The sequence below is a fragment of the Lissotriton helveticus genome (genome assembly GCF_964261635.1).
Source record: "Lissotriton helveticus chromosome 1_1 unlocalized genomic scaffold, aLisHel1.1 SUPER_1_unloc_26, whole genome shotgun sequence".
Lineage (NCBI taxonomy): Eukaryota > Metazoa > Chordata > Amphibia > Caudata > Salamandridae > Lissotriton > Lissotriton helveticus.
In genome coordinates, this window is record NW_027611666.1 from 574541 (window position 1) to 597519 (window position 22979).

General features: G+C 47.0%; 1 protein-coding gene across 1 annotated transcript in view; it reads right to left on the reverse strand.

Annotated features, from left to right (window-relative positions):
• Window positions 1-1475: 1475 nt before the first annotated feature.
• LOC144805809 (uncharacterized) overlaps window positions 1476-22979 on the reverse strand; it is a 69226-nt gene continuing 47722 nt past the window's right edge. The window contains exon 4 of the mRNA XM_078672287.1: window positions 1476-4927. Within this exon, the coding sequence (XP_078528413.1) occupies window positions 3044-4210 (1167 nt within the window). The 5' untranslated portion in view covers window positions 4211-4927 and the 3' untranslated portion in view covers window positions 1476-3043. The remainder of the gene's footprint in view (window positions 4928-22979) is intronic.

The following is a 22979-nucleotide window of genomic DNA, read 5'->3' on the forward strand; positions in this document are numbered from 1 at the left end:
TTCGACCGACTCAGCCTGCCTTTGCATCCTTCTCCCGAAGTGATATTGTTCAAGGACTTTACTCACTTTGGGGAGGTGGTGCAAGTCCAACTTTTTGAAGCAGATCTCGTATTCATTAAGAGTGTCGGAGTCACTATCAGAGAGTTCAGGAAGGTGTTCAAAGAATTCTTGTCCCTCAGAGCCCAAACAATGCATTAACAATGAGGCTTTCCTCTCTGCGCTTAAGTGCCACAGACACGAGCATAATGTGTGGAAACCTTCTTCCACGAGAGAGTTGATGTACGAGCTATGTTTTCACCTAGTTACTACTTAAGGGTGATCTTCAGTGATCTGCGTACAGTGCACGATATCCACAAACCTTATAAGCTGTGCGCATCAGCGGAACTGCGTGAAACTTCACCAATTAAAATTTACGCCAATGTGCACAATGCCAGAAACTATATTTGCTGTGAGCATCAGTAGAACGATCAGCCCGATTACTGATGGCACATATTTATTCAGGGAGGAGTCACTTTAGTTTGGTGCTCAATTCCATGTGTAGATGTGAGTCTGGTGGTGCCTGATAACTGAAAGGCACACATTTGTTTACATACAATTTCATATATGTCTGATTTATTATTCCTATTACAGCGCCTTCTACCTTGAGAAGGCCCATCCGAGACCAGTGTGTGGACAAAACCCATGCCGACAAATCGAGGACAAAGGGATTGGAACATGGTCTAGGAACACTTACAACAAATCCTACATCAAACCTCACATTTAACTGATGGAGAGCTATGAGCGACCTGAAGCGTAATACTGAGAAAAAGTAACCTGGAGAATTGCTGCAAATTAAAGTAAATTAAAAAAAACTAATAAAGAACTACATAACCACAGCTGTGGGACCTGGAAGCCGATTGTTTCTCAATAAAGCCCTAGTTTGTGATTACGTTACAGTGCTCACATTATCATCTGCGCTAGAAGAGATGGGAGCCTAGGGTGTCTGGTCACAGAAGCTCATTTACATACAAAGGGGGTGACAGCCTGTCCACAACGCACAGCACAACTTGCTTACGTAAAGGGCTAGTACACAGAACAGGGTAAAGTCTTGTGTCGCTTTTTTTCATTTTCTTTAATATATCCTGCACCACGCTCTCTTCTCCTCTTTCTCTCATTTCAATTCATCATAAATTACTCAATTTCACTAGTGCTTTATCAGCACTATTATCTAGAAACGAGACTCAGTTCCACCTAGATCCTTAGTCTGCAACTGGTAATTGTTACTTTGTGCCCCAGCACTGCCGACACAGGCCTCTGAGTGTTTGTTTGTGTGAGTGGCGCAAGAGAGAGACAGAGAACTTGACAAAATTAGCCCTTCTATTGCTTAATACATTGTAAATGTGAAACACTTTGGGGCTTAGGGGCTGGTTAAAGAATAACGACAGGAAACAAGCGCAAATTAAAAGCAAATTTTATTTATTCACTGAAAACTGTTTAAAAATTTTATTTCCAAGTTCCACATATCTGTTCAAAAATATTTACACTTTCAGTCATTTCCGAGTTTAGTTACAAACTAAAAGTGGGAAAAACACATGATGTATAAAAACTGAAACCAAAAACTTACTTTTACATTATTTTATGTTTCTTATCTTTTGTTTTTAAAACAGGCCGTCAACCTTTCACGTGAACATTATTATAAGGGCCTGGCATCACTTCTTGTGATGTCACTACATGTGACGTCTCTGTGATTTGCATATGATAATGGGCTCCTTCACTATTTTCCTTACTTGTGCCCTGTTTATTGGCATGACATGGGTCTATAGGTGTTAAAAATAAACATATAAATTCACAGGTGTTCAGCCCGTTTCTCTGGTGATGTCACACTTTGGCATGTATTCGGCTGCTTCTTCTATTTTTAGGTGAGTACAAATAACGTGCTGTTCCCCCTCCTTCCATTTCTCTCTTTTTCTCCCCCTTTCTTTGTCTCTCTCGCTCTCTTTATCTCTCCCCCTCTCCCCCTCTCTATCTCCCACACACTCCTGTTAGCTTTAGCTTCATGAATGTCACTGCCACTTCTGTAATTCATATGACAAATCCTTCAGAACATTTGAGAACAAGGGACAATCAGTGTGGAAGACGAGTTGCTGGGAGTGCAACTGATTGTCCTGGCACATATATGCTTTTGATGTGGGATTTCGCTATTTCACCACATCGCCAAGTCGGAGAGGAGTCATGGGTCGCACTTAGTAATAAGGCGCGAGGCACGAGCTGATCCATCTACCGATAACAGTGTGTAAAAGATGCACCAAACGTTACTTAAAAACAAGGTATGTGCTCTTTTATATCTGAAAATAGGTTATTTCTTGAACACCTGTGCTTCGCTTTAGTTCATTACATACACTGCAGTGGCATTTGTTAATAGTAATACATGGATTTTACCAATGAAGCTTCCATCTCCAGAGCCCTGACAACATGTCCACTCTGGGTGTGTTGGGTTTAAAGGTTTTATCACTAATCCGACAAGTTAGCTGAAAATACCGCTGTTAGTCACAGTATTGTTCAGTGTTGCTTTTACAGGTAGTGTGGTCAGGTGCGATTGAATGTTTTTCTTTGTATCTCTTCTTCACCAAATAAAAATCAACAATGTTTCTTTTTAATCCACATTGTGCTTGTCTCCCACTGTGTATCCTGGTACATCATGTCACTTTGCTATGTGTACGGAAGTGAACAATCACTGGAAACAAACACTTTTATAATTCTGCAAATACTGTTATATGTTTTTATTCTTTACTGATATTCAGGTCTTCTATCATTGGTATTTCAATGTCCTACATAATTTGAATTTGATCTTTTTCCGTAATTCATTCCTCTCACAATAACTGCACTGTTCTGCTCTGGTCTATGTCCTTAGACGGGTCAATATTATTTTTGATGTTCTTAAATTCTTTCCGGAATCTCTGCATCTCTAGGATTATTTCCATGTGAGTTAAATGAAGGAGAGTATTCACTGAGGGCTGTGTGGGATCGAAAATTGACAAAAGCCCTTCACACTTTCAGTGCCCTTCTATGTTTTCCCCCTGTGTGTTCGCTGATGACTTTGTAGCTCTAATCGTCGACTAAAGCTCTTCCCACATTCATTGCACTTGAGTGGCTTTCCCCCTGTGTGTGTTTGTTGATGTTTTCGTAGGGTTGATAACTGACTAAAGCTCTTCAAACATTCACAGCAATCATATAGTTTTTCCCCTGTGTGTGTTCGCTGATGGCTTTGTAGGTGTGATAACTGACTAAAGCACTTTGCACATTCACTGCATTTGTATGGTTTTTCCCCTGTGTGTGTTCGCTGATGGCTTTGAAGGTGTGATAACCAACTAAAGCACTTTGCACATTCACTGCACTTGAATGGTTTTTCCCCTGTGTGTGTTCGCTGATGTCTTTGAAGATATGATAACCGACTACAGCACTTTGGACATTCACTGCACTTGAATGGTTTTCCCCCTGTGTGTGTTCGATTATGATGTTGAAGGTGTGATAACTGACTAAAGCATTTTGCACATTCACTGCACTTGAATGGTTTTTCCCCTGTGTGTGTTCGCTGATGGCTTTGAAGGTTTGATAAACGACTAAAGCTCTTCCCACATTCACTGCACTTGAATGGTTTTTCTCCTGTGTGAGTTCGCTGATGATCCTTTAATGTTGTAGAGAAGCGAAAACTACTGTCACATTCAGTACAATTATAGCGTTTTTCCCCTGTGTGTATTCGCTGATGTCTTTGTAGTCCTGATAATTGAATAAAGCTCTTCCCACATTCACTGCACTTGAATGGTTTTTCTCCTGTGTGAGTTCGCTGATGATCCTTTAATGCTGTAGAGCAGCTAAAACTACTGTCACATTCACTACAATGATAGGGTTTTTCCCCTGTGTGTGTTCGCTGATGTCTTTGAAGGTTTGATAACCAACTAAAGCTCTTCCCACATTCATTGCACTTGAATGGCTTTTCCCCTGTGTGTGTTCGCTGATGACTTTGAAGGCTTGATAACCTACTAAAGCTCTTGACACATTCACTGCACTTGAATGGTTTTTGTCCTGTGTACGTGTGCTGATGAAGCTTGAGTAGTGATGACAAACTAAAGCTCTTGCTGCATGTGTATGATTCTTCTTTCTTGGTTAGTGTCTGTGGGTCGGGTATATATTTGTTTATATCCCATGACTGCATTTCCTGATGTGCCGACATGGCTTATAAAGCACTTGTGTTTTTCTCACACACTTTATATGTGTGCAGTATTTTGCATGTTTTATTTCTGTTTTAACAAAAAAATGCAATAGCCACCAAATATTTACCACACTCCTAATACGTAGAAGGTGTCTTTGTAGGTGATTGTGCCTTTAGATTGGATTATGGCTATGCACGATTGCGGGTAAAGATGTATCTTCCTTCTAACCGGTGCAAATTAGGACAGTCTATTGTATTGTAGATAAAAGAACTCCTCTTTCCTTTACCCATCAGTTGTCTGGCTCCGCTCTGTTGTGCTCTTCTCTGGTTACTGTGGTTTGTCAGGAAAGAGTTTACAATTCTCCTAGAGCACGGAATGATGGCCTGTCATCATTTTATAAAATAGAGCACTGTGGTAATCACATCATACCGATCCGATGATCAAAGCTGGTGTTGGACACTTGTTTATACAGGAGGTGGTTCGTTATTGTTGTTGCCTTATTTTTCTTAAGGTCATTTCTTCGTCTTGTGGCGTGGAGGTGTACAGTTCGGCCTCTTATAATCACTGAACTGCCCTTGATACTTCATCCGGGATTTGTCAGTTTGTGTGCAGGTTCCCCTTTCGCTGACTGCGCTGATGGTTTCCTGAATACTGTAGCTCAATATTTCTGCTATTATGAAGATTTACAGCATGCGCTTCATTATTGATGGTCATGTCACACATTCAAGGCTTGTTTTCTGTTGGATGTAAAGATATTTAAAATTACTAAATTAAAACATAATGGAATGAGAATTCACAATAGTTGTAAAAGACATTTTGGGGGAGATTTACCAAATCTCCACACAATGCAGCGCAGCCCTCCCCCCGCGAGGCTTCGCTGCGTGGCGCGACAGGAAGGGAACAGGAGAGCACCATATTTTCAAAGATATGGCTCTCTCCTTCCCTTTCCCTTGCGTCGGCACTGATTACAGCAGCCGTGCGCCATGCACACACCTTAGCACCAGAGCGCTAGGGTGTGTGTGTGAGTCCAGCATCGGTTTTGTACAGGAAGGACACCCTTTCTGTACAAAATAGTATGTCAGACACGAGGAAAGGCTTTTCCCACTTTGGATGCTTGTTGCGCAGTGCAGCACGCATGCAATGTCAGAAAAGGAAGGATAAATTAATTCATTTCTCCTTCCTTGTGTCTTGTTTAAAATGGTGCAGTTTTCTCACACTAAACCCAATCTACTGATTTTGGTAAAATGGGTTTAGCATGAGAAATCTTGGGTGGTTGCACAGGAATGCCCATGCACCCCCCCTTGGCAGGTCCCAATGTGTGAAGTAATGCGAAGCACTGCTATGCGCTGCTTCACATTACTTTTACATTATTTCCAGCGCTAAAAAAGTTTAGCGCTAGAAAGTAAATTAGGAAAAAAATATTTTGCGCTTTTTTGTGCCACTTCTGTGATGCAAATACGGCGCAATATATTAGTAAATCTCCCTCTTCTTCTTTACCGCCTTTAAAAATTAGCAAGAAATATTTCATCATACACAGATATTTAACTAAAGGTTCTGTTGATTAGGTGACATCTTATTAATGTCTGAAAAAGAGGTGATTTACCAGTGTTTACAGAGTAACTTAGCAAAGTAAAGGTGCTCACGGAGCACCCAAGTGCTTGAGGTTTTGCTTAAGATAGACGCATATGGTCAAGATTTCATTTAAACAACAATAGAGTTTAGAGAAAGAGCTGGATCAGGCTGGGCTGCAGAATTTCCAGTAACTCTTTACGAAGTATACAACAAAAGCAACTCCATTTACACACTTCTTCTCATTCTTTCCGATTCACTTAAGATCATCTCAAATGCCAAATCCTGTCTTTACTCGCTGTTCATAAGTCACCTTTGACACTTTCAACAGCTCCCTTGGTTCAAGCACTTCTGGTTTCTTCTAACCTGGAAGATTGGAACATTATTGTGAGTTGAGGGGGGTTTCCTATCACCATAGCATCTGTCCATCTCCCTGAAACTATTGCTGCTTACAGAGCCTGGTTCTGGCCCTGAAAGACAACTTTAAAAATCAAGTCTTTAGTTCTTCCTAAAGTAGATAAAGTTCTGTAAGATGCAGCTCCATCTGGGGCTTTTGTGTAAAACAGAACGAGGGGTTCAATGTAAGCCCCATCCTTTACATTATAAGCGCAGATCAGGTAAACAAACGTTGATTCATATAATTTAATATTCAATGAGATCAGTCATTTAGTACTTATAGAGAATCCATCACAACCAATAATTTACCTGACATATCCCCGCAGCAGATGTGTGCATATTACTCTTTTCCCCCCTTTTGCAACATTACATGGCATCTGGCATGATGTTGTCCTTTTGGGGCCCAGGATGCTATTTGTGACCGGATGGGCATTTGGAAGAGCGGGAGGAGGTTCAGTTATCCACAGGTGATGCGGCATTTCTACCTTTCCATATTTCTCATATTCAAGTTGACCTATCGAAGCAAAAGGAGGGGCAGAGCCCTATGATCCTCTAGAGCCATGGCCGCTCACTAGAAAACGACGACGAAGAACAGGACTCTAACAGGATAAACTGATTCAACACAAATATGAGGTCAATGTATTATTTATCGCCTTAATGGTCCAAAAGTCACTCTGGAATTAAATCAATACTATTCGAATAATCAATGTTCGATTCATAATAGAGGCATTGCTGTGCTGCAATAAAAGAAATCAGCGGCAACAATAGCTATTCTCACAACAAAGTGTACTTATTTCAAGTTTGGTTTGCATATTTTACGAGAAGGGGATAAAGCTACAACTGATAGACAACATTATAAAGCTTACCAACATGCCTTATAAAGGTTACTGGTACTTTTAGAACAACACAAAGGTTAAGGAAAAGCCGAAGTAGACAGTGTATCTGCAATGGCGGACAATAACCCTTATTAATAGTGACCACATACCCACCGTCTCCAGGTAGGAGCGCCTAATTACAAAAGACCTGCTAATACGGCGAACGACTACAGTGCATCAAACTGTGACTATGACATTGTTCTATCAAAACATTTGAATTCTGCGTTTATTCTTCTCGTTACGATACAGAAAAGGGGGTGGTGATGAACAGAGTGTCTGAATTAAGCAGACCACTCTTACCCAGTCCAAAGATCAGGGCTTGATCCATCACCGTAATTTATCTCACTGCCCCATCCCAGCTCAGAACCTGGCTATATGCAAATTAGTCTGTCCCTGGCCCAGTGCATCATGGGAACAGGGCAGACCAAACTACCAAGCCAATTCTTCACCAGAAAGGAGACAAGCTACCTTGTTTCCTTCCCAGTGTAAGAATTGGCTTTTGTAGTCTGGTCTGCCCTGTTCCCATGATGCACTGGGCCAGGGACAGACTAATTTGCATACAGCCAGGTTCTGAAACTGGGATGGTGCAATGAGCTAAAAAACGGTGTTGGATCTAGCCCTGATCTCTTGACTGGGTGAGAGTACTCTGCTTAATTCAGAGACTCTGTCCATCACCACCCCTTGTCTGTAAATAATTTTGTCCACCCTAAGCGTGGAAGGGTATACTCAGATGTGAGTCCCTTGCTCATTGCACCATCAGGATTCAAGCAAGCCGGGCCGAAGACGCCTGAAATGGCAGAAACCGGTCCCCGGAAGCTTGTTTCCTTCCCAGTGTAAGAATTGGCTTTTGTAGTCTGGTCTGCCCTGTTCCCATGATGCACTGGGCCAGGGACAGACTAATTTGCATACAGCCAGGTTCTGAAACTGGGATGGTGCAATGAGCTAAAAAACGGTGTTGGATCTAGCCCTGATCTCTTGACTGGGTGAGAGTACTCTGCTTAATTCAGAGACTCTGTCCATCACCACCCCTTGTCTGTAAATAATTTTGTCCACCCTAAGCGTGGAAGGGTATACTCAGATGTGAGTCCCTTGCTCATTGCACCATCAGGATTCAAGCAAGCCGGGCCGAAGACGCCTGAAATGGCAGAAACCGGTCCCCGGAAGCTTGTTTCCTTCCCAGTGTAAGAATTGGCTTTTGTAGTCTGGCCTGCCCTGTTCCCATGATGCACTGGGCCAGGGACAGACTAATTTGCATACAGCCAGGTTCTGAAACTGGGATGGTGCAATGAGCTAAAAAACGGTGTTGGATCTAGCCCTGATCTCTTGACTGGGTGAGAGTACTCTGCTTAATTCAGAGACTCTGTCCATCACCACCCCTTGTCTGTAAATAATTTTGTCCACCCTAAGCGTGTAAGGGTATACTCAGATGTGAGTCCCTTGCTCATTGCACCATCAGGATTCAAGCAAGCCGGGCCGAAGACGCCTGAAATGGCAGAAACCGGTCCCCGGAAGCTTGTTTCCTTCCCAGTGTAAGAATTGGCTTTTGTAGTCTGGTCTGCCCTGTTCCCATGATGCACTGGGCCAGGGACAGACTAATTTGCATACAGCCAGGTTCTGAAACTGGGATGGTGCAATGAGCTAAAAAACGGTGTTGGATCTAGCCCTGATCTCTTGACTGGGTGAGAGTACTCTGCTTAATTCAGAGACTCTGTCCATCACCACCCCTTGTCTGTAAATAATTTTGTCCACCCTAAGCGTGGAAGGGTATACTCAGATGTGAGTCCCTTGCTCATTGCACCATCAGGATTCAAGCAAGCCGGGCCGAAGACGCCTGAAATGGCAGAAACCGGTCCCCGGAAGCTTGTTTCCTTCCCAGTGTAAGAATTGGCTTTTGTAGTCTGGTCTGCCCTGTTCCCATGATGCACTGGGCCAGGGACAGACTAATTTGCATACAGCCAGGTTCTGAAACTGGGATGGTGCAATGAGCTAAAAAACGGCGTTGGATCTAGCCCTGATCTCTTGACTGGGTGAGAGTACTCTGCTTAATTCAGAGACTCTGTCCATCACCACCCCTTGTCTGTAAATAATTTTGTCCACCCTAAGCGTGGAAGGGTATACTCAGATGTGAGTCCCTTGCTCATTGCACCATCAGGATTCAAGCAAGCCGGGCCGAAGACGCCTGAAATGGCAGAAACCGGTCCCCGGAAGCTTGTTTCCTTCCCAGTGTAAGAATTGGCTTTTGTAGTCTGGTCTGCCCTGTTCCCATGATGCACTGGGCCAGGGACAGACTAATTTGCATACAGCCAGGTTCTGAAACTGGGATGGTGCAATGAGCTAAAAAACGGTGTTGGATCTAGCCCTGATCTCTTGACTGGGTGAGAGTACTCTGCTTAATTCAGAGACTCTGTCCATCACCACCCCTTGTCTGTAAATAATTTTGTCCACCCTAAGCGTGGAAGGGTATACTCAGATGTGAGTCCCTTGCTCATTGCACCATCAGGATTCAAGCAAGCCGGGCCGAAGACGCCTGAAATGGCAGAAACCGGTCCCCGGAAGCTTGTTTCCTTCCCAGTGTAAGAATTGGCTTTTGTAGTCTGGTCTGCCCTGTTCCCATGATGCACTGGGCCAGGGACAGACTAATTTGCATACAGCCAGGTTCTGAAACTGGGATGGTGCAATGAGCTAAAAAACGGTGTTGGATCTAGCCCTGATCTCTTGACTGGGTGAGAGTACTCTGCTTAATTCAGAGACTCTGTCCATCACCACCCCTTGTCTGTAAATAATTTTGTCCACCCTAAGCGTGGAAGGGTATACTCAGATGTGAGTCCCTTGCTCATTGCACCATCAGGATTCAAGCAAGCCGGGCCGAAGACGCCTGAAATGGCAGAAACCGGGCCCCGGAAGCTTGTTACCTTCCCAGTGTAAGAATTGGCTTTTGTAGTCTGGTCTGCCCTGTTCCCATGATGCACTGGGCCAGGGACAGACTAATTTGCATACAGCCAGGTTCTGAAACTGGGATGGTGCAATGAGCTAAAAAACGGTGTTGGATCTAGCCCTGATCTCTTGACTGGGTGAGAGTACTCTGCTTAATTCAGAGACTCTGTCCATCACCACCCCTTGTCTGTAAATAATTTTGTCCACCCTAAGCGTGGAAGGGTATACTCAGATGTGAGTCCCTTGCTCATTGCACCATCAGGATTCAAGCAAGCCGGGCCGAAGACGCCTGAAATGGCAGAAACCGGTCCCCGGAAGCTTGTTTCCTTCCCAGTGTAAGAATTGGCTTTTGTAGTCTGGTCTGCCCTGTTCCCATGATGCACTGGGCCAGGGACAGACTAATTTGCATACAGCCAGGTTCTGAAACTGGGATGGTGCAATGAGCTAAAAAACGGTGTTGGATCTAGCCCTGATCTCTTGACTGGGTGAGAGTACTCTGCTTAATTCAGAGACTCTGTCCATCACCACCCCTTGTCTGTAAATAATTTTGTCCACCCTAAGCGTGGAAGGGTACACTCAAATGTGAGTCCCTTGCTCATTGCACCATCAGGATTCAAGCAAGCCGGGCCGAAGACGCCTGAAATGGCAGAAACCGGTCCCCGGAAGCTTGTTTCCTTCCCAGTGTAAGAATTGGCTTTTGTAGTCTGGTCTGCCCTGTTCCCATGATGCACTGGGCCAGGGACAGACTAATTTGCATACAGCCAGGTTCTGAAACTGGGATGGTGCAATGAGCTAAAAAACGGTGTTGGATCTAGCCCTGATCTCTTGACTGGGTGAGAGTACTCTGCTTAATTCAGAGACTCTGTCCATCACCACCCCTTGTCTGTAAATAATTTTGTCCACCCTAAGCGTGGAAGGGTATACTCAGATGTGAGTCCCTTGCTCATTGCACCATCAGGATTCAAGCAATCCGGGCCGAAGACGCCTGAAATGGCAGAAACCGGTCCCCGGAAGCTTGTTTCCTTCCCAGTGTAAGAATTGGCTTTTGTAGTCTGGTCTGCCCTGTTCCCATGATGCACTGGGCCAGGGACAGACTAATTTGCATACAGCCAGGTTCTGAAACTGGGATGGTGCTATGAGCTAAAAAACGGTGTTGGATCTAGCCCTGATCTCTTGACTGGGTGAGAGTACTCTGCTTAATTCAGAGACTCTGTCCATCACCACCCCTTGTCTGTAAATAATTTTGTCCACCCTAAGCGTGGAAGGGTATACTCAGATGTGAGTCCCTTGCTCATTGCACCATCAGGATTCAAGCAAGCCGGGCCGAAGACGCCTGAAATGGCAGAAACCGGTCCCCGGAAGCTTGTTTCCTTCCCAGTGTAAGAATTGGCTTTTGTAGTCTGGTCTGCCCTGTTCCCATGATGCACTGGGCCAGGGACAGACTAATTTGCATACAGCCAGGTTCTGAAACTGGGATGGTGCAATGAGCTAAAAAACGGTGTTGGATCTAGCCCTGATCTCTTGACTGGGTGAGAGTACTCTGCTTAATTCAGAGACTCTGTCCATCACCACCCCTTGTCTGTAAATAATTTTGTCCACCCTAAGCGTGGAAGGGTATACTCAGATGTGAGTCCCTTGCTCATTGCACCATCAGGATTCAAGCAAGCCGGGCCGAAGACGCCTGAAATGGCAGAAACCGGTCCCCGGAAGCTTGTTTCCTTCCCAGTGTAAGAATTGGCTTTTGTAGTCTGGTCTGCCCTGTTCCCATGATGCACTGGGCCAGGGACAGACTAATTTGCATACAGCCAGGTTCTGAAACTGGGATGGTGCAATGAGCTAAAAAACGGTGTTGGATCTAGCCCTGATCTCTTGACTGGGTGAGAGTACTCTGCTTAATTCAGAGACTCTGTCCATCACCACCCCTTGTCTGTAAATAATTTTGTCCACCCTAAGCGTGGAAGGGTATACTCAGATGTGAGTCCCTTGCTCATTGCACCATCAGGATTCAAGCAAGCCGGGCCGAAGACGCCTGAAATGGCAGAAACCGGTCCCCGGAAGCTTGTTTCCTTCCCAGTGTAAGAATTGGCTTTTGTAGTCTGGTCTGCCCTGTTCCCATGATGCACTGGGCCAGGGACAGACTAATTTGCATACAGCCAGGTTCTGAAACTGGGATGGTGCAATGAGCTAAAAAACGGCGTTGGATCTAGCCCTGATCTCTTGACTGGGTGAGAGTACTCTGCTTAATTCAGAGACTCTGTCCATCACCACCCCTTGTCTGTAAATAATTTTGTCCACCCTAAGCGTGGAAGGGTATACTCAGATGTGAGTCCCTTGCTCATTGCACCATCAGGATTCAAGCAAGCCGGGCCGAAGACGCCTGAAATGGCAGAAACCGGTCCCCGGAAGCTTGTTTCCTTCCCAGTGTAAGAATTGGCTTTTGTAGTCTGGTCTGCCCTGTTCCCATGATGCACTGGGCCAGGGACAGACTAATTTGCATACAGCCAGGTTCTGAAACTGGGATGGTGCAATGAGCTAAAAAACGGTGTTGGATCTAGCCCTGATCTCTTGACTGGGTGAGAGTACTCTGCTTAATTCAGAGACTCTGTCCATCACCACCCCTTGTCTGTAAATAATTTTGTCCACCCTAAGCGTGGAAGGGTATACTCAGATGTGAGTCCCTTGCTCATTGCACCATCAGGATTCAAGCAAGCCGGGCCGAAGACGCCTGAAATGGCAGAAACCGGTCCCCGGAAGCTTGTTTCCTTCCCAGTGTAAGAATTGGCTTTTGTAGTCTGGTCTGCCCTGTTCCCATGATGCACTGGGCCAGGGACAGACTAATTTGCATACAGCCAGGTTCTGAAACTGGGATGGTGCAATGAGCTAAAAAACGGTGTTGGATCTAGCCCTGATCTCTTGACTGGGTGAGAGTACTCTGCTTAATTCAGAGACTCTGTCCATCACCACCCCTTGTCTGTAAATAATTTTGTCCACCCTAAGCGTGGAAGGGTATACTCAGATGTGAGTCCCTTGCTCATTGCACCATCAGGATTCAATCAAGCCGGGCCGAAGACGCCTGAAATGGCAGAAACCGGGCCCCGGAAGCTTGTTTCCTTCCCAGTGTAAGAATTGGCTTTTGTAGTCTGGTCTGCCCTGTTCCCATGATGCACTGGGCCAGGGACAGACTAATTTGCATACAGCCAGGTTCTGAAACTGGGATGGTGCAATGAGCTAAAAAACGGTGTTGGATCTAGCCCTGATCTCTTGACTGGGTGAGAGTACTCTGCTTAATTCAGAGACTCTGTCCATCACCACCCCTTGTCTGTAAATAATTTTGTCCACCCTAAGCGTGGAAGGGTATACTCAGATGTGAGTCCCTTGCTCATTGCACCATCAGGATTCAAGCAAGCCGGGCCGAAGACGCCTGAAATGGCAGAAACCGGTCCCCGGAAGCTTGTTTCCTTCCCAGTGTAAGAATTGGCTTTTGTAGTCTGGTCTGCCCTGTTCCCATGATGCACTGGGCCAGGGACAGACTAATTTGCATACAGCCAGGTTCTGAAACTGGGATGGTGCAATGAGCTAAAAAACGGTGTTGGATCTAGCCCTGATCTCTTGACTGGGTGAGAGTACTCTGCTTAATTCAGAGACTCTGTCCATCACCACCCCTTGTCTGTAAATAATTTTGTCCACCCTAAGCGTGGAAGGGTATACTCAGATGTGAGTCCCTTGCTCATTGCACCATAAGGATTCAAGCAAGCCGGGCCGAAGACGCCTGAAATGGCAGAAACCGGTCCCCGGAAGCTTGTTTCCTTCCCAGTGTAAGAATTGGCTTTTGTAGTCTGGTCTGCCCTGTTCCCATGATGCACTGGGCCAGGGACAGACTAATTTGCATAAAGCCAGGTTCTGAAACTGGGATGGTGCAATGAGCTAAAAAACGGTGTTGGATCTAGCCCTGATCTCTTGACTGGGTGAGAGTACTCTGCTTAATTCAGAGACTCTGTCCATCACCACCCCTTGTCTGTAAATAATTTTGTCCACCCTAAGCGTGGAAGGGTATACTCAGATGTGAGTCCCTTGCTCATTGCACCATCAGGATTCAAGCAAGCCGGGCCGAAGACGCCTGAAATGGCAGAAACCGGTCCCTGGAAGCTTGTTTCCTTCCCAGTGTAAGAATTGGCTTTTGTAGTCTGGTCTGCCCTGTTCCCATGATGCACTGGGCCAGGGACAGACTAATTTGCATACAGCCAGGTTCTGAAACTGGGATGGTGCAATGAGCTAAAAAACGGTGTTGGATCTAGCCCTGATGTCTTGACTGGGTGAGAGTACTCTGCTTAATTCAGAGACTCTGTCCATCACCACCCCTTGTCTGTAAATAATTTTGTCCACCCTAAGCGTGGAAGGGTATACTCAGATGTGAGTCCCTTGCTCATTGCACCATCAGGATTCAAGCAAGCCGGGCCGAAGACGCCTGAAATGGCAGAAACCGGTCCCCGGAAGCTTGTTTCCTTCCCAGTGTAAGAATTGGCTTTTGTAGTCTGGTCTGCCCTGTTCCCATGATGCACTGGGCCAGGCACAGACTAATTTGCATACAGCCAGGTTCTGAAACTGGGATGGTGCAATGAGCTAAAAAACGGTGTTGGATCTAGCCCTGATCTCTTGACTGGGTGAGAGTACTCTGCTTAATTCAGAGACTCTGTCCATCACCACCCCTTGTCTGTAAATAATTTTGTCCACCCTAAGCGTGGAAGGGTATACTCAGATGTGAGTCCCTTGCTCATTGCACCATCAGGATTCAAGCAAGCCGGGCCGAAGACGCCTGAAATGGCAGAAACCGGTCCCCGGAAGCTTGTTTCCTTCCCAGTGTAAGAATTGGCTTTTGTAGTCTGGTCTGCCCTGTTCCCATGATGCACTGGGCCAGGGACAGACTAATTTGCATACAGCCAGGTTCTGAAACTGGGATGGTGCAATGAGCTAAAAAACGGTGTTGGATCTAGCCCTGATCTCTTGACTGGGTGAGAGTACTCTGCTTAATTCAGAGACTCTGTCCATCACCACCCCTTGTCTGTAAATAATTTTGTCTACCCTAAGCGTGGAAGGGTATACTCAGATGTGAGTCCCTTGCTCATTGCACCATCAGGATTCAAGCAAGCCGGGCCGAAGACGCCTGAAATGGCAGAAACCGGTCCCCGGAAGCTTGTTTCCTTCCCAGTGTAAGAATTGGCTTTTGTAGTCTGGTCTGCCCTGTTGTGAGAAGTTGGCCTGGTAGGGGATGTTTCCAATTCTGGAACCACCTACTACCTGACCAAACAATCCCTTATGGTGTCTGGTTGTAAGTCAACCTTATTAGACAAGCTATCCTAGGGGTAGCATGGACTAAGCAGCCTAAAGGCTTAACTTAAGAGGTCGTGTTAAGCGAGCTGTTTTACCACATACAATCCTGTAATACCAAATGAAAGGACACCACACAAGTATATATTATAAAAATATATGTATTTATTACTAAAAACAATCCCCAGTATTCTTTATGAATAAAGGGGCACAAGCGTTAAATCAAAAGCACTGTTTAAACATACAAAGTTGCACAATTATGGATGAGGGCAGGGGGCCACTCAAACCATATACTAAACAAGTGGTATAAGAGATGCCACTCGAGCAGTGGTTAGGCCTAGGGCCTAGGGAATCGCTGGGAGCAGTCAGGACAAGCAATGCTGAAGTCGGGAATGGCCCTCGGGATTCGGGAGATGTGCGGAAAGCGCACGCACGCACCAATGTTAACCAATGGTGCGTAAAAGTTGTAAAGTTAAAGTTAAAGGACACTTCCGCTGAACCTAGAGGAACAAAACTTAATACACAGACCCTAGAGGTGTGCACCAGTGTGGGAACACCGGCGGAGCAAAGTTACCTCACCCACAGGAAGTGGGTGCACAGGGTCGAAGTGGCGTCGGGTTCTGACTCGCAGGCTCTTGGTGCTTGAAGCTGAAAGGGCTGCAGGCGGGTTAAAGATGAAGTGTCCGGTGGAGTCCAAGGGTGGACTCAAGTTGAAGAGAACCTGAAAGCAGAGGGGACAGAGTCTGGGTCACTCAGCAGTGACCAGGGTGGAACCAGGACGGAACCAGGCAATGTCGGGCGCAATCAGGTGGTCGTCGAGGAGCTTCTCTCCGCTGTCACGTGGGCTCTGGGGCATCTGCGACGTCCAGGAGCAGGTCACAATCTGTCCCATGCAGGCTCTCACCGTCGGTGCAGTCGGCTTCAAGTTTGGAGCAAACAAGCCTTGGCAAGAGCAATCCACGCGGGATCGGAAGATTGCTTCTCACTCGGACCAGGAAGGTCAGAGTCGGGGCTCCTTTTCAGGGGAGCTGGTGTGGATCTGGAGCAACCAGATTCACGAGTCTTCTTAGTTAGTTCGTCGGCACAGGGACCACTAGCCAGCTGGCAAGTGACCGGGCCAACGCGTTGAGCCAAATAGAGCCAAAGGGCCCCACACAGCACTCGTCGAGTGTGGAGGGCTGAACTTCGGCTCAGGAGCAGCTCAGGGTGGGGGCTTCTCAAACCCCGGTGCACAGCTTCGAGGATCACTCGTGGGCTGCACGGTCAGCGTCTCGTGGTCAATTCAAGATGGCGGGCCCCACGCTTCCGGTCACCTCCACGGGTCTCAGCTTTGCAGGGACTGTGGATCGGGCTTTTAGAAGGCAGGCAGGCTTGATCTCGTCGATCTCAGTCGCTCGAGTTCCGGCGGGAACTGCAACTAAGTAGACGTCGAGGGCTGGATGGTGCCTGCTGCTGCAGGGTGGTCACTCCTTGACCACAAGGGAGATTCTTCGGGCTTCCACGTTGAGATGGAGGGCGAAGGGTCCAGAATTTCGTTTCAAATGTTTCTTCCAGGAAATCTGATGTGCATTGGCACTGCTCCCACTCTTATTCGAATCTGGGGGGCGTGATTACCTGCTAGGTCCACCCCTATGGGTGGAACCCAGGAAGTGGGTGGATACACCCCCTTCCTTTGATCCAGGCCGCCCTGGCACGAGGGCTGGAGTGCCCCAGAACCGGTTTGGCCGGATTATGCAAGGGGCAGCCTTGTGCGCCCCAGGCAGTGTCTGGTTTCTTTCAAACCTCCCTGCTACAATCCACTATCTCCTGTCTGGAGGGCGGTGACACCCTCCTGTGACAGGAAAACCCTTTGTCCAGGACCCCTTTGGCTGAGTTTCGGTCAGCTACAGGGGTCCAGACATTTGTCTGTGGCAGAGGCATCCATTTTGTGGATCTAAGGTCTTTGGAGAAATTAACCGCGTTTTAGTAAAGCAACATGTCTTACCCCTCTAGAGGGGTGGAATGCCATCCCCGTCGCCAGAACTGGCGAGGGGATGGTATTCCAAATCGTATGACACCTTACACGACATGTTTTGATAAAGCCAAACCAAAGTTGCTATTTAACCGCGAGGATTATAAGGCACTTAAGAGTATATGGTATGGCATTATCCTGAAACAGCCTAGGGAGTTGTTCCCGACAGCTGCAGACAGGCTCAGCTCATGCTAGAGCTCCATCTCACATAAAACCACGCACTCAGCCTCCAGGATTGATGAGGCCTTCTATAGGAGTGGCTCACAGGTTTACATGTGTCCAGATATAGGTTTAGATATAGGTATACTATATCTAAGCAAGGGGTGTTTACACCACCTTACCCCAGCTGAGTGATCAGCCAGTTGTGTCAATTTAAGAACCAGCCAGGGGTGGCAAAAGATATGCTGCAGCCCCTGGTAGGCCTTGGTGGCCCCTATGCCCTGTGCACCTATAGTGCATTATACAGGGGCTGACAAGGAGTCCATTTCCAATTGGTATGTGCCTATAGCACATGTGTCAGTAATTTAGTGAGAGAACAGCAGGCTGGGGGTCTGATCAGCAGGCCCACAGCCTCAGTAGTCGAAAACCAGTGAAGCAAAAAGCAAAAATTTGGGGTGACCATAGGATAGCAGACCCTACTCTCCTACACAACCCCCCCCCCCAAACGCAGGGACATTAAACTAACCTTGACCAGATAAGTCTTCATGTTCTAAGTGGAAGTACCGGGAGAGACCATCTGCATTACCATGGTCAGTCCCTGGGCGGTGCTCCACTGTAAAGTCCATCCCCTGTAGGGAAATGGACCACCTGAGCAGTTTGGGATTTTCACCCTTCATCTGATTAAGCCACAAGAGGGGCTTATGGTCTGTTTGCACCAGGAAGTGAGTTCCAAACAAGTAGGACCTCAACTTCTTTAATGCCCAAACCACAGCAAAGGCCTCCCTCTCAATGGCTGACCAACGTTTTTCTTTTGGGGTCAGCCTCCTGCTAATGAAAGCAATAGGCTGGTCTTGACCATCTTGATTAAGTTGTGAGAGCACAGCTCCCACCCCCAACTCAGAAGCATCTGTCTGTACAATGAACTGTTTGGAGTAGTCAGGACTCTTTAGGATAGGTGCAGAGCACATGGCCTTCTTCAGGTCTTCAAATGCCTTCTGACAGCTAACTGTCCACTGAACCTTTTTTGGCATCTTCTTGGATGTCAAGTCATTTAATGGTGTCACTATAGACCCATAGTTCTTCACAAACTTCCTGTAATACCCAGTCAGGCCCAAGAAGGCTCTGACTTGTGTCTGGGTAACTGGAGGAGCCCAGTCCTGTATGGCCTGGATTTTGCTCTCCAGTGGCTGAACCTGGCCTCCACCTACTAGATGGCCCAGGTATACAACCTTACTCTGCCCTATCTGTCACTTAGTGGCCTTGATAGTTAGGCCTGCCTTCTGCAGGGCCTCCAAAACTCTCTTCAGGTGGATCAGGTGATCCTCCCAGGTGGAGCTAAAGACAGCAATATCATCCAGATAAGCTGCACAAAAGTCATCCAACCCAGTAAGGACTTGGTTCACCAACCTTTGGAAAGTGGCAGGTGCATTCTTCAAACCAAAGGGCATTACCACAAACTGATAATGTCCACTAGGGGTAGAGAATGCTGTCTTGGCCTTTGACTCCTCAGCTAGTCTGATTTGCCAGTAGCCAGCTGTCAGATCGAATGTGCTCAGAAACTTGGCAGAAGCCAATCTGTCAATGAGCTCATCTGCTCTTGGAATGGGGTGAGCATCTGTCCTAGTGACAGCATTGAGACCCCTGTAATCCACGCAAAATCTCATTTCTCTCTTTCCATCTTGGGTATGAGGTTTTGGCACCAGGACTACTGGGCTGGCCCATGGGCTCTCTGATGGCTCAATCACTCCAAGCTCCAACATCTTTTGCACCTCAGCCTTGATGCAATCCCTGACATGATCAGGTTGCCTGTAGATCTTATTCTTGACAGGCAGACTGTCACCAGTGTCCACTACATGGGTACACCAGTCAGTCTGGCTGGGTGTGAGTGAAAACAAATGCCTGTGGGCCTGCAAAACTTGTCTGCAGTTCATCTGTTGCTGGTCAGTGAGGCTGCCTGCCAAGGCTACTCCATCAACTGAACCATCATCAGGGTTCTGAGAAAGCAGGTCTGGGAGAGGGTCACTCTCTTCCTCCTGTTCCCCATCTGTGGCCATGAGCAAGCTCATGTCCTCCCTGTCCACAAATGCTTTCAAGCGATTCACATGGATTACCCTGTGAGGGCTCCTGGGTGTTCCAAAGTCTACCAAGTAGGTGACTTCCCCCTTCTTCTCAATAATAGGATAGGGTCCACTCCATTTGTCTTGGAGTGCTGCTGGAGCCACTGGCTCCAGTACCCACACCTTCTGTCCTGGTTGGAACTCTACCAGCACAGCCTTTTGGTCATGCCAAGCTTTCTGTAATTCTTGGCTGGCCTCCAGGTTTTTGGATGCTCTTTCCATGTACTCAGCCATCCTGGAGCGGAGACCAAGTACATAGTCCACTATGTCTAGTTTGGGCTTTTTGAGAGGTAACTCCCATCCTTCCTTCACCAAACACAATGGACCCCTCACAGGGTGGCCAAACAAAAGTTCAAAAGGGCTGTAGCCAACCCCCTTCTGTGGGACCTCTCTGTAAGCAAAGAGCAGGCAGGGTAAAAGAATGTCCCATTTCCGCCTGAGCTTCTCTGGTAATCCTTTTATCATGCCTTTAAGGGTCTTGTTAAATCTCTCCACAAGCCCATTGCACTGTGGATGATATGGGGTGGTAAACTTATAGTTTACTCCACATTCCTTCCACATTGCTTTCAGATAGCTAGACATAAAATTCGTGCCTCTATCTGATAGTACCTCCTTAGGAAAGCCCACTCTTGAGAAAACTGCAATGAGGGCCTTTGCCACCACAGGTGCTGTGGTGGTCCTTAGGGGAATAGCCTCTGGATACCTGGTGGCATGATCCACTACCACCAGTATGAATCTGTTCCCAGATGCTGTTTGGGGGTCCATTGGACCCACAATATCAATTCCAACTCTCTCAAAGGGGACCCCCACCACAGGTAGTGGTATTAGGGGGGCCTTTGTTGTGCCACCTGACTTACCACTGGCTTGGCAAGTGACACAGGAGCGACAAAACTCCTTGACATCCTCTGACATGTGAGGCCAGTGAAAGTGTGAAACAAGCCTGTCCCACGTCTTGTTCTGGCCTAAGTGTCCTGCAAGGGGAATATCATGGGCCAAGGTAAGGAGGAATCCCCTAAACTGCAGAGGTATAACCAACCTCCTGGTCATGCCAGGCTTGGGGGCTCTAGCCTCTGAGTAAAGGAGTCCATCATCCCAATACACAGTATGGGTACCTTGGGCATCCCCAGCAGCCTCAGCAGCAGCCTGCTGTCTGAGGGGTTCAAGGGAAGGGCAATCTAATTGAGCCTGCCTCAGGTCTGCCCTTGAGGGTCCCCCTGTCCCCAGAAACTCAACCTGGTCAGGTTCAAGCTCCTCAGAGACAGTCTCCTCTTGGACTGCAGAATCAGTTTCCTCTGAAACTTGATCCTCAACCTGGGGCAAGGTGGAAGGCTGGGCCTTTCCTCTCTTGCTCCTTCTCTTGGGTTGTGGCTGGTCTATTGTTTCAAGATCCACCACTGGTTCAGGAAGGCACTTCTTAGCCTGAGCCCTTGTCATGGCAAGGACATGCTCTGAAATCCCTAGCATTTCTGCATGAGTCCTGTACTCCACTTCTGACCATGCTGAGCTTTCAAGGTCATTGCCTAACAGACAGTCTACTGGTAGGTCTGCACTCACCACAACTTTCTTTAGGCCATCAACTCCTCCCCAGGAGAAGTTCACAACTGCCACACTATGGGAAGTAGTGGAGTTGCTTGCATTGGTTACTAGGTAGCTCTCTCCTAGTACAATCTGTCCAGGGTCCACAAAGTCAGGTGTCACCATTGTAACACTGGCACATGTGTCCCTGTAGGCTTGAGCCAGTTTCTCATTAATTAAGGGAGTCTGCCTGTATTTGCCCAGGTTACTGGGGCTTACTGCAGTGGGCAACTCAATGTCCACATCATACAGGAGAACTGCCTGTGTAGGGATTCTGACTAGGCCAGATCCTACTTCAATACCCAGGGTCAACCCAGCTACACCCTTGGACTGTGTTCCACCACTGCTTACTGTACTTGGGGTTGCAGTTGCTTTAGGAGCTGTAGTGGTGGGAACTGGATTGGCCTTGGTGCACTCACTGCCCCAGTGTGAAACTGATTTGCAGGTATTACACCAAGGTGTCTTTGGACCTTTGTTCTTCTTCTTCTTGTTACCATTTTGGGAACCACCCTCCTTACTATTAGTTTGGGGGCCTGAAGACTTCTGGTCTTTTTCTTTATCTTTCTGATTCTGATTACCACCCTTCTGGTCTGTTTTCTTCTGGTCACCACCTTGGTTCTGGGGTTTCTGCTTAATCCTTGTTCTGACCCATTTGTCTGCCTTCTTTCCCAATTCTTGGGGAGAGGTCAGATCAGAGTCAATAAGGTATTGATGCAACAGCTGGTTGGTACAGTTATTAAGGATCTGTTCTCTCATCATAAGATTGTACAATCCTGTATAGTCTGAAACTTTACTTCCCTGCAACCAACCCTCCAAAGCCTTAGTGGCACACTCAACGAAATCAGTCCAGTCTTGAGTCTGTGCTTTTTGGGTGTCTCTGAACAACAACCTGTATTGCTCAGTGGTTAGGCCAAACCCTTCAATAAGAGCACTCTTCAAGACAGTGTAATTTTTGGCATCCTCAGGTCTAACTGTGAGGAGCCTGTCCCTCCCTTTCTCAGAAAAGGAGTACCATAAAATTGCAGCCCACTGATCCTGAGGAACCTGCTGTACCATGCAGGCTCTCTCCAGAGCAGTCATCCATTTGTGGATGTCATCCCCTTCTTTAAAGGGGGGCACAATTTTTGTCAGGTTTCTATTGTCATAGCCCCTGTCTTTTTCTCTTGGAAAATTGCTGCCACCAGTGGCATCTAAGCCACTTAATTTCTGCTCTCTTGCCAAGGCAAGTTTAGCTTGAGCTAAGGTAAGTCTAGCTTGACTCAGGGCTACCTCCTCTCTCTCTATCTGGAGTCTGACAGCCCTCATTCTAGCCCTATGCTCAGCTTTCTGAGAAGCAGTCATGCCTCTCTCTGATTCTCTGGAGGCACTAGACATATGAGAGTCCCCTGAGGGAGATCTCACCCTTCTTTTGCCTGGGAGAATAACATGGTGGGTTCTGGGGAGGTGCTGGCCCTCTCCATTCCCCAGTAGGTCCAAGTTGGCCTGGCTAAGCCTGGCAACTGGAACCTGGCTACCCTGATCCTGAACTTCTAAGTCCTCAACTTCTGAGTCCTCATCTAAGTCATCATCATCATCCTCCTCCTGAGGGGGTTCAGTTACAGGGGGGTTCCCTCCATTTCCTGTTTCTAGGGAAGCTTCCTTCGCCTTCTCTAAGTCATCCTGTTCTAGGATTTCTACCAGGATTTGGCAGGTGGGGCTTCTGCCCCTTTTTAACCCTCTTGCTTTGCACAAGGCAATCAAGTCTCTACGGGTTAACTTGTCATATCCAAAAGTTGCCTGGGTAAGGTCAACTGTCACAGGATTAGACCCTGAGGCTTTTCCTGTGTCA